We start from the raw sequence: 12,298 nt of genomic DNA on the forward strand, positions 1-12,298 counted from the left end.
GTGTCGCTGTAACACTGTTTGGCATGCTGCTCAGCATCTGTGCGTTACTCACACAGAGTCACCCGGGGAATACTTTCTACCTCTACTGATCACTGGCCTGCACCTCCTGGCCCTGAGAAATCAACAACCAGGATTTATAGATTTGTCTTAGATTGGCTGTCCCACATTTGTACCCCCATAAATACTTTTACAGCTTTGCTAATGCCACTGTGGGGAATAAACAAGGTTGCTGTGGATGTGGGTGAAGATGAGAATTTGCAGGCGCCTCAGACAAATCACAAAATGGAAGCTGCAACTTGCATGGAGATGAACATCTAATCTCAATGCCGGAGTAGTTTTACAGAGCAACGTTCCATAACATCACTCCAAATATTTGCCAAAAGGCGCCTAAACCTCCTTAAACAAACTGAATAACGTTGGACTAAATTCTTATCAAAGAGATTTTGGATGAATTTTTGAAGCACGTTACTTTCCTTCGGCTTTAAATGCTTCTCATTTGGACAACTTCATTAATTTTGCAAGCATTCAGGGAATAAAATATGCATGGTGAAGCCATCGCTCTCTTCATAATGAATAAGTGTACCTTAGAATTGACACTTTTGCTCTCCAAGTGACTTTGACTCATCAGACTGAGGCTGGAAAAGAGATGTTGAGACATTGTGTGTCGATGGTTTGTATTTTTAAATGTACAAGTACAAAGTATGAATTCGTGGAGTGGATACACCTCACGAGTGCCAAAAGATACTTTTCTCGTGACCTCTGAATACATCTGTGGCCACCATTTTGGAGATCCATGAATTGTTTTCTTTCGTGACTTTAAATCCTTTTGGAGGTTGAAAAACTAAATGTGTTAGCCAGCATTGTAAGAATGTGGTAAATTATTTTGCTGTTCATCAGGTGAAGAAAAACTAAGATATAAATACTGTAGTTACTTAAAAAAAAACCTTTCAAATGACTTTAAAAATAATTAACATGCCAATAGTTGACCTACCAGTCGTCCTTCAAGCAACTCCAGTTGGTCCAAAATGCTGCTGCTCGCTTCCTAAACGGCTTGAAAAAGCAAACCCTAAATTCTACTTCTAGCTTCCCTTCACTGGCTCCTGCTGTAGTTTAGAGTTCATTTTAAAACACTTGAGCCTTTTCCGTTAATCTCATATTAAACAATCAGGCAAGAACCTTTTCTATCCACATTTAAAACTCATCTTACACATTTTTATTCTTTGGCGTTCAACTCAGTATGAAACTGATATATATATATATATATATATATATATATATATATATATATATATATATATATATATATATATATATATATATATTATGGTTAAGATAAACACATTTATGTACCTATATGTGTGTGGGGGGGTATTGATTTCTGATATTAATTTAAGTTTTCCACACTCCCGAAACATGCATGGCAGATGTATTGGGACGTGCTAAATTGCCCTGCAATTGGCTGGCAACCATCGTCCCACACCTCCTGGGATGGGCACCAGTAAGCCTGCAAACCTTGTGAGGATAAACAGCTGCAGAAAAAGAACGGATTGACTGTTTTCAGCCTTTAAAATATGACTGATTTTTAACCCCTACAGTGACTTGTATGCAGCAATTTTAAAATGCTATGTATAGTTATTTTGCACATGTTCATCTATTACCGTAACTTAAATATACTCAATAGATTATAAATTGTTTATGCATGCATTGGAGACTTTTCAACAATATTATATTAATAGTAAACTCCGAAAAAACATGTTATGACATCGGTATTATGGAGTGATATCATTATATGTACGAAGTAAGAAGATGCTGAGACGAAGATCCAGCACTTACAGTGAGCCCCTTGCCAAACAAGTTAAAAATTCTAATGATAAGAACACGTGCAGCTCAAGTATGAAAGAGAGCTGGCGCACAGCATTTATCTTCATCTGAGTCTACTTACAAAAGGTTAGCGTTCATCTTGCTCAAATCTTGCCTGATAAATGCCTTAGTAACTCAATATTTTCACGGCGGGGGTTCACATTTGTCATCGTTGGGATGGCGCGCAGTCGGCCACAGATGGGACCCCCCTCTCTCCTCATGCAGGAGATTCGGGCTGCAGGTCAGACCAGATGAGCTCATGTGATGGATGACCCCATTCGCTTGGATCTTAACCATCGAAATTTAACGTGCTAACATTTTTGTACACTGGGTAAAGCTGCAGTGGAATTGCTTTACAAAGAAATAAAAAGATTAATTGATATGGGTAATTTTAATAGATTAACAATCAACTTTGACTTTGTCACATGTAAAGTCCAATTATTTATACGACTTTTAGAGGAGCGTAATGTTTTTTTTAAATGTGGATAGTCGAGAAAACTGCTCCCAGCGGTCAGAACTAAAGGGAAGTGGTTAAGCCATCTTATCACAAAGACCACGTCTTCAAACTTGGATTCATATCTGACTGACATGCGCCCACTACACTTCTAGTATCACTCGCCCCCACAGGGGAGAAAAACAATTTGATTTCCAAATCCTCTGATATGACAGCTGCTGAGGGGGGAAAGTTCACTCTCGGAGGTTTACTCTCCGTAATAACGTAGGTGGGGCGAGACGGGATTGTAAAGGTAAGCTAAAGCGGCTGGAGCAATTTCCTACTGACTTCACTCTATTTGGTTTGTTTGCAATCTTTTTTTTTTTTGTCCTTTTTTCTTCGGTCATCTTCAATCTTTTTTTTTTTTTTTAAAGCCGCTGCTACCAACAGCCGACTGTGTTGATCTAATACTCTCTCAAGTACCCGCGAAATGTAGATATGTGAGTTTGTTTGCTGAACAGAGACATGAACTCATTTTAGTAAATAAAAAAAATATTTTTTATTAAATAAAAGATGAAGACAATCTCTGATGGTCATCACCTGAAATCCAGCCAGACGAGGTAGAAAAAAAAAACACTTTAGCAACATTTACTTAACAAGACTAAATTCATCAGATGAAGATAGAGAAAATAAAAGCTCTCTGTTCTTGTAAACGTAGATCAATGAATGTGCTTAAAAAGGGTCAATACTACATATTCCAATGGTACCACAAATACAACTGCCCACTTTAGAGTTATTTTCTCCAAAGGATATGTTCATATAAGGATACATATGGTTCTGCTGGCCCACAAATTCAAGCCTTGGCATCTTGAATGAATGAAGTATATAAAAGAAGGCATGACAATGTTAATTTTGTCACAATACAGGAAAAAAAATCATGTTGTTTTTATCTTTTATTTCATTCGTTATTGAAGGGATATTTCAATCTACGTTTCATTCATGTCTGTGACACATTTTGTACAGTATAAGTCAAAATATTTATATTATGGCCGCTTAGTGATTCCATTTATTTCCTGGTCGGGAAGTGGTCTACTTCAAGTGTCGTACTTGTTTATTCAATTCAAACATGGTTGATTAATTGAAGTATGGTGTAATTTAAAGCATTTTTTGTTTGGTTTGGCTGAAAAAAACAACAACAACAATGTTTTCTTTTAACAGTACTTACCTGTAAAAGTTATCATTTTGTTTTTTTCTTGGCATCATTATTGTCTTGTTTTGGCCTGGCTGATCGAGCGAATTGCTGCAATTATCAGTTGAGGACATTAAACATACAAAGGAAGTCAATGTTTACATTCACATTATTAAGCATTTTCTCATCAAATTACATGCCTTCAGTGGTCATGTGTATCAAGTCATTAGTTTTAAAAATTACACCGAGAATATACTTTAATTTATATGCATACAATATCCGAGGGGTCGGACATTCTACTTCACAGAATTTCCTTTTGGTGGGGGTTTTCCCATCCCTATTAACCGCGAAAACAAGGGAACACTGTATATCTGTCACGAGACAACCATTGTGTCTTTACTATGACCACCAATTTGTACATTAGGTCACTAGCTGACCACATTTTGGACAGATTATAATTATTAGCTCCCACAACAGGTCAAGTAACGAAAAGGATACCACCACGAGGGGTTTGTCGAAGAGAACGTAGCCGTTGGTTTCCCGCAAGGCTTTCTCGGCACTCTGCTCACTGGAAAGTCCGACAAAAGCCTGCCCTTTCATCCGCCCTTCTTTCATTAACACCACGTCAAACCTGGCGAAGGAACGGGAAGCAGGAGACCATCATTAGCACTCGTGGTTGCTGTGCACGCTTGAGGAAAAAAAATGCATCTGCTTAGTTCACTCGGCAAAAACAGCATGCATTAGGGAACCAATTGAGGCCTGGGAAATGAAAGAGGGGAAGAAAGAAAAGTATGTTTGCGCTCGAACTACAGGTCTTTTATGGCACTACAAGAAAGCCTAAAAATTTGGATCCAGGAAATGGAAAAGCTTTACATTTTCTCCTAATAAAAAAACAGCCTGCTGAATCCTAAACGACACTCCTGAGAGCCCTCAGACTCAGAAGTGATACTTTCAATTGCAAACAGAATGATGCTATAAAGCTTGTGATCACCACTACTGGTGCAGCATGTTGAATCTTCTCCGTTTTATGAAATTTGAAAACTGGGTCGCATACTCACATTGGACTTCTAACACTGACAATTGTGCTATAGAACTGCACTGCTTGAGCACTTCCAATAATATAAAACATCTCTACTAAAGTCGAGACTTCATATTTATTGCATTTTCATTTCTTAAATGCAGACATCCAATAATTAAAATAGCTGAAAATGCCACGCAAAACACACTAATTGTGCAAAACGGAGGGATGTCAAAAGAATAGATTAATTGTGATCAATGAATTACAGTCATAGTTAATCGCTCTAATGTAATGTTCTATCTCTACGATTTTTGTATACTGATTAGATTTTTTTTAACGCATCAGGCTTCTTTTGCATGAAATGTTGGGGGTTGAAAAACAACAATCAATAACACCCTGAAGCAGACACTGATTAGCTGTCGTGTTTGGCCCATAACCTGTTGCGCGCCTGTTGTGGTGGGGGAGGCCAGAAGGAAGACATGAAAATGGAAGAGCATGTGACATTTGTTGGGTTCGATGAATGGTAAACATAAATGGTAAATGTAACTTTAAAAATGGCCCAACCGAAAATTTGATTAAAGTAGAGAAATATAAATTCTCTAGAAGAGCGATCTTAGCACAGAAGCAGCTCAAGTCTTTAGATCAATTAATAACATCTGAATTATTCAATCTCAATTTTTATTTTTGGGAGGTGTGTCACTAAACCCAACAATTGTTCAGGTTTGAGGTCCCAGGTGAGGAATTAAAAGTACGGCTGGTGTGCGAACATTAAAAAAAAAAATCCCTTCTGATCTGCATGTCTGGTTGGATCTTTTTTTAATAACAGTGAGCATGCATTACTAGAATCTCTCAAGAGGGAATGTGACAAATTGCTCAAGTCAAAAATAGCTGATGAATAAGCCAAGGCGTAAATAAAACAGATGGTTACAAGACTCGTTACTTTAGCTGCCATTTCATCAAATCAGTCCTTACAACTAAAATAAATTGATGGACAGAAAAAGACACTTACATGTTTCTTTCAGTTTCTGATGAGGGATCAATATATCTCCCATAGATGTACTTGAGGTCCTGGAAGACAAAATGACAAACAGAGAGAAAATAACAGACAAATGCAGCAGAGGTAATTATGGGATGATTTTACTTGGACATTCAACATTGCAGCAAATGTAAGCACTTCAGCAATAAACATGCAACGGGACCAACACAAGTGGGTCGAGAGCCAAAAAAGAACCTACTTTCTCTTCCACTTGTTTTGCAATATTCTTCACGTACAGTCTGCAGGTCGGTTCACCTGGCTCATAATTCTTAAATACCGACATCCTTTTCATCTCTGTTTTCAAGGAGGAAACAGTGAGTTTGAGGTCATATTGGAGCATGTGTGCATTCCAACGTGTGTTTTGTCATATCCTTGCTTACCGTCTCTTGAGAGGCGACCTTTTTCAAGCTCTTTTCTTGAGATGACATCTGAGGGGAGATCCTGCTCCTCATCATTGTGCTCCTCACTTTGCTGGGACGGCGGGATGCTGGGGTACATCTTCCCAAATCCTTCTGCAGCCTCCGTTTTGTTGTTGAGGGAAACCTCTGTGCCATCCATTTCTGAAGGGTAAACGGGATCTGTTGAAGAAGTTCCAAAAAGGACATTAACTTGACTTTACTAGAACAATTAAAGGGTTTATCAAACAACTGTTGGATGCTGGAACAGATTCATTCAAATTTTAGTGATTCTCAACAAGAAATGTGGCTTTGAAATATTGCCACTCTGGTGATTTTTACCATTCAAATGAATATGTTCATTGGTAGACGGATTATTGTAATTATTTCCACAGCAGCAACTAGTTTGGTTGAGGTACTTTTCATTTTGAAGGTGAAAAAGAAAAGAGCCTACATCCACTATGTGCGACATGGTAGGGTGCACTAAATTCAAGTTTTTTGTTTTTTTTTGGTGAGTGTGTGTGTGTGTATATATATATATATATATATATATATATATATATATATATATATATATATATATACGTGTGTGCGTGTGTGTGTATTACACACACATTCTTTCCCAGTTATCTGCCCTTTTTCTTTTCATTTAAATGACTTGTTTATCAGACAAAACAAGACTAATCCAAAAAGCCACCTGTCGTCGTTTATCTTCACTCCTCGCCTTGAGGAAATCTGCCACGCTTGACTTTGAGATCTGTTTTACTTCTCTGGCGTTTGCTGGTGAGTCAAGTTGTAGCGAGAGATAAGGTGTCAAAATAATATAAAAGGAAAGAAGGGAAAGTGCACAGCCGACAAGTTACACAGACCCCCCTCCCCAAATGACATTTCCACACACTGATAATGGCAACACCTTTTCAGTGCGAGTTCCTGTGATATACAGGATTGCTATTCTGGTTTCCCCCACAGACAGCAAGCATCAAATGTTTAAGCAAATTCCCAAGATTAATCCAATAGTAGTTCTCTAAGGATTATACAGTAAATACTCAGTGACCAAAAAACTGAGTTGCTCATTTTCCCGATGAGGTGCATTACATTTTAAAGAAATCTGCTTTTAAGACAATTATGCTCAAATCGACGATGGCATGAAACAAAATTAGTCCTGCGCTTGTGATTGTTCTCAATTGACATTTACAGTGATTAAAAAAAAAACATGCAACAGCGATTGCCATCTGATTATTTCCAGAGCTGACAATTTCAGGAGTCAACTTTTCAAACACTAGTGATAAGTATTCCAAACTACACCACGCTTCCATGAATCTACACAATAAGGCACAAGACTTAGACAAAAAACATAAAAAAACATTGATGCTACTTTCAAAATAGCTTTGAATGTAATTACTTCCAACCCTTACAATTATGCAGAAAGCAAATTTGCTTGACCAACATATTGCGCGGAGGGCGTGCTAAGCGTTATAACTTGATTTCAACTGGTAAAGCCTTGTCCACTTATCTCCCAGAATTCAAATTCAAATGTATTTAATTTGGATCAACTGCTTGAGAAACCGTCAACCCGGCTTTTGATGAATATTATTTTTGTGGAATATGAATTACGCTGCAAAATACACTCATTCACAGCTCAAATGTTTTCAAAGTTTGGTAATGTAACATTCGCAAGCTAAGTTGTGGCAGGTTATTAGTGAGCCCTGAGCAGCTGTGATGTCATTTTCAGTTGGCATTAAGTAACAAAATGGCCACGTTCTGAGATAGATAAAAATGTGTCGATTTTGCTGCATAATTTTAGACAGATTTGAAATTAATCGGAATGTATTAAGATTAGATGAGATGGAGAACACTAAAAAAATGGTTGAGTTTCCCTTTAAGAGTAGTTGTGTATTTCGAAAATATCTAAATTACAAAAATGTTCGAGGATTTGATTTTTGGTTTTCCCATTTTTTTCTTCAACAGAAAATAGAATGAGTTTTCAAGCTTAAAAACACACTGCTCAAAAAGCTTTTCAGTCAGTTGGAGGGTATTTAAAATTCCAGTCTTGGGTCAACATAAAATCAAATTCTGATAACCAATTTGTGACGTAAAAATTAATCTTGCTTTCCAAGGGTAGAATAGGGAAGTGGAAGCCTTAGCATTACATACCTTCATCACACTGTGTCTGACTTCCCTCCATCCTGACTGCCACGTCAGGAACCGAAATATGGAATTCTATTTTCTTCGGTCCGGCAGGGTTGGGCTGCTCAAACACGTCTGATGGCTGTATGACTGGAGCACTGACGACAGCAGAGACAATCGCACATTTCTGAACAGACACTTCTTAAAATGAACCTGCAATAAAAAATAGCTCCTGTGTGGCGAAAAAAAAAAAAAGGTCTCCAGATTTTCTGGTTAACAGTTCCCAGTCCACCCACATGCGGCCAGGAGACAATGGGTACATAAAGTTTCTAAGAGACTTTGTGGTGTGTCGTTAAGTGAGCATATGGATGGGCAGTATCTTCCTCAACCAGCACCAAAAACCTTAGAGGCCTTTTTTTTCCCTCTTTTTAACAGTTTGTGAGACTGAATGTACTGTACATGGGGGGGCATGCCTGAATGCTTCTGGGGTACCTCTGAGAGTTTGGTTTGGCCACAAAGAGGAGATCCTTGATCTTGGGCTTTTTCCTTGTTGAAGATTTTTTTGGTCTCAAGGGTCTCTTGCATGCTTGGTTGACTAGACCCATCAGACGAAGAACCCTGAAACAAAGCCAGCATTGGAAATGGGACCATTATTCAGCAGTGCGCATTTGAAGCTTCAAGCACAAGTAACTTCAATACTTTATTTCATGCTTTCATGTCATATTATGGTGAAATTATTTCATGTTTTAAAGCGAGAATTGTCGTGTGATTAGTTACTATAGTCATTTGTGTCACCTTTGTATGATTGTTATAAAATTCCCACCTTCGTTTGTGTATTCTTGTGTCTTGCTGTAACTAGTTTGTTCCTTTCAATATTTAAATTTGAGTTCCTCAGTGGCATGTAATCAGAATGGCAAGCCCTCTGAAGCTGTCTTTCTAATTTTCCTTCCAGGTCTAGTTTTCCGATTCTAGTTTTCAAGATCTCAATAACAATGCTCATTGCAGTTATTTTTGAGTACGTGTACTGGTATAGGTCGTTAATAAAGTCGTTTCACACCTCTATTTATTAGTATGGTAACATTATTAGATACAGGCCATCTTTTTGAAAGTCAATTGAGTGGTCTCAAAACGTGAGCATTCAATTTTTCACCTCTCTTTGTCTTCATCGTCGCCACTCTCATATTCCGATTCTTCATCAGATGACATCATCATTTCCTCTGCTGGGGTAGGTGGGAGATCAGGAGGTAACGGCGGAGGCATGGGGATGGGTGGGGCAACAGGCAGGTGCCCATACTACAAAACGCAATTTGAAAAATAACAGCTCATACTTAAATGACATCAACCAGACACAAATTTTCTCTAGTTTCACCTAACGATCTCTTTATGACATAGGTACTTGTTTAATAACAAATAACTGACATCTGAACATCTGACAACTCACTAGGGGGGGTCTGGGAGTAACCGCTCCAAATGGACACGGTAAATTCATCTTGTTCATCAGATGCAGCACCTGGTAAATAGAAGATAAAAACCCTAAGAAGGTGTGGTTTGGTTTATGCAACACATGCAAATATTAAAAAATAAATAAATAAAAACATAGATTGCACAGCTTTTGTGCTTTCCATTCAGAATGCATGGATCAAGTGAGCTTGAGGTGCAAAGTGTGAAAGAAGTGGGGAGGGGGTGATGCTGTTGCTGCCGCGGCACAAGAGCGCCACCAAGAAGCAAAAGCGGCAAACAGCAGTCAGTGTTGAAAATCTAGCTCAGCTCCTCAGAAAATGTTAAACCCATAACTCATGCTTCCCACTTATGGTTTATTATTAACATGTACAAATTGGAATTTCAAAAGGTAAATGTTTTTGGATGATATTTAAAGGAAATGGATGCAGTTCAAAGACCCCATTTATGTTTTCATTTTATAATAGCTCAACTCCCAAGGCTAAACATGCAGAGGTCTTTTTGTAACATATGCGTTTTTGGTTTTTTTTTAAACAGCATGCAAAATTAGGGTGGGAAAAAATAACTTGTGCATATCAAAGACATGTGACAATAATTCTCTACAATTTACTGGGTGATGAAATATGAAAGGAAACAATGTGCTCACCTGGACATAAAACTTGGGCACACACAAGAGGGCATGTGTTATATTTGTCAGGACACTATTGGAAGGGGGTGGGTACAAATACTTCAAAGTGGGATTTGGGTGGTATTTCAACCTGGAATTGACAAAAGGCAGAAATGTATGATAAATAACAATATAAATGTATGACAAAGTTAAGTCAAGTCTCAAAGGGTTTCATAGGTGAAAACGAAATCATACAGAAACTCACAAACACACATTCATTTAACATATATTCAGAAAACCCATTTCTTGTATACTGTAGACCACATAGTGTGCAGTACAGGTGTTAAACTCTCACCCAAGACTCGGAGCAATACCCGTTTCTATGTGAGAAAGGTTAGACTGCTTAGTTTCTTGTTTGTTCTGCGTTTCCTTGCCAACCTTATTACTCCTATTAGAAAAAAAAGAAGAAGCAAATGACTCAGATGTCTGACTGAATTTCAACTGCAATGAAAATGCAATGAAAATGAGTCTTTCTTACTTATCTGACACAGGTGGATCTTTTAATACTGTGATGTTATCTTGGCCTTTTGCAAACTCCACAATAAGCTTTCGATTGAGAATGTCAAGCTGATGGAGCCGGATCAGAGCCTTTAACAAATGATCATCAAGTAAACAATGAGTGTAATACCTGTAGTATATGTATTATCGATAGCACATGTACATACTTATTTAGAGGCTCACCTTTTCTGCTGCTTTTTCACTGCGAAAAGTTGCAAATGCTGTGTGTTTCTGTGGCAAGAAAAGATTAGATCAGAAAAGATACAGCAATCATCCATCTTATTCAGTTTCTTAAACTATATCTGTGCATCTGTAAATTCTGAGGCTGAAATAAAGTAGTTAATTGAATTGAACTCACCATACGGCCAATGTTTGAGAAAACTCTAACGGATTGGGCTCCAAAATACTTGAGCAGGTCCTCCTTCTCATTCTCACTCAGTTCAGCTGGTAAATGGCGAACCAACAGTGTCTTGCTTCCACGCTTCTGGTTTGATCCCTCAGGCAAGTCCATTTTTTCTGCAGGTCAACATGGTAGCTTTACTAAACACTGTGAAAGCTTCTACATTCATACATTACAAAAACTGTTATTCATGACTTGTTAAAACCTGGAGTCAAGCGCTTATCTTAATGTGATGGTCAATCGTATATTATGTCTAACTTCATTCATTTGAGTCCATTGCCAGTTGTGATACACTGCAACACTTGATGCAATTAGTTTACAATTACAACCTGAAAGCATATAATGTTTACCAATTAGACAGAGGATTGTGTACCTGCTACCCCTCAACTCTGCAATATTAACCACACAGAATCTTTTGTGTTAACATTTGGAAGTATGGTGTAGACTCTCATCTCAAAACAAACTGGCGTTGTGCAAATATAAAATTATTAACAAATTACTTCGACTTTTGACGAGTCATTTTCAACTACATTTACATTCCGTTACATGTATGTCCTTTTATGAACTCTGGAAGCATGCATAATGATATTCAAAGCCCACCTTTAGTTCGTTGCTACATTAGCCAGCAGCAGCACACGATTAGAGTTAAACAACTTCCGCTCTGCTCTTCTTCGGATACGAAACGTGTGGTCGGTAAGCAGCAAGTGCACACAGCTGCCCTCATGTGTTCAGAAATGAAACATCACTGTCATGTCAGTTGTGCTTTTTTTTTCTTTTTTGATGTGGTTTTCGTATGGAAAGCCGTTTGAGTGTTTATTCGGCGTTTTCGCTCTTTATGGATACAGTACATATCAAAATTATTGAATACTTTCTAAACCTTTACATAGGTATGTAGTAGATTGCCTTCATGTAATTAACTTGTGATGTATATTTCAAATATATTATAATTAGAATCAAATACGTCCAATTGTATTTGACTTTGTGACATTATTGCTTAACGAATAAAAGGGGGGGGGGGGGGGATTCATGAAATAAATTTGAATAATGCATTTCTGCATTTTTAGCTATCTCTCCACAAAAGCAGAATAGTTTTATTTCTAATATTATGTGCAACACAAATCAAGAATTTGACTTTTAAATTACAATTCATAGACTCCAGAAATTAAAAAAGAAAAACAATTGAAACAAATGAACTTGATATAATGAATAAAGCGAAG

General features: G+C 37.6%; 1 protein-coding gene across 1 annotated transcript; it reads right to left on the reverse strand.

The window, feature by feature from the left end:
- Positions 1-2,827: 2,827 nt before the first annotated feature.
- rnpc3 (RNA-binding region (RNP1, RRM) containing 3) lies at positions 2,828-11,756 on the reverse strand. Its single transcript, XM_088402022.1, has 16 exons — positions 11,682-11,756; positions 11,040-11,197; positions 10,865-10,912; positions 10,662-10,771; positions 10,479-10,571; positions 10,163-10,274; positions 9,500-9,568; positions 9,209-9,351; positions 8,551-8,676; positions 8,086-8,216; positions 5,917-6,114; positions 5,736-5,830; positions 5,510-5,568; positions 3,981-4,113; positions 3,519-3,593; positions 2,828-3,160 (listed from the first exon to the last, which is right to left on the reverse strand). Exons 2-15 carry the CDS (start codon positions 11,190-11,192, stop codon positions 3,531-3,533), a joined length of 1,533 nt encoding a protein of 510 aa, XP_088258148.1. The 5' UTR covers positions 11,193-11,197; positions 11,682-11,756; the 3' UTR covers positions 2,828-3,160; positions 3,519-3,530.
- Between the last annotated feature and the right edge of the window lie 542 nt (positions 11,757-12,298).

The sequence above is a fragment of the Hippichthys cyanospilos genome, chromosome 19 (genome assembly GCF_059441005.1).
Source record: "Hippichthys cyanospilos isolate Australia breed blue-spotted pipefish chromosome 19, RoL_Hcya_1.0, whole genome shotgun sequence".
NCBI lineage: Eukaryota > Metazoa > Chordata > Actinopteri > Syngnathiformes > Syngnathidae > Hippichthys > Hippichthys cyanospilos.

What these genes read in the sequence shown, in the direction of transcription:
- rnpc3 (XM_088402022.1), bottom strand. Translation starts at nt 11,192, where the DNA reads ATGGACTTGCCTGAGGGATCAAACCAGAAGCGTGGAAGCAAGACACTG. An exon ending in TCAGAAACTGAAAGAAACAT is followed by an intron (nt 4,114 to 5,509) that starts GTAAGTGTCTTT and finishes TTCCTTCGCCAG; the next exon opens with GTTTGACGTGGTGTTAATGA. An exon ending in TCGACAAACCCCTCGTGGTG is followed by an intron (nt 3,594 to 3,980) that starts GTATCCTTTTCG and finishes TGATAATTGCAG; the next exon opens with CAATTCGCTCGATCAGCCAG.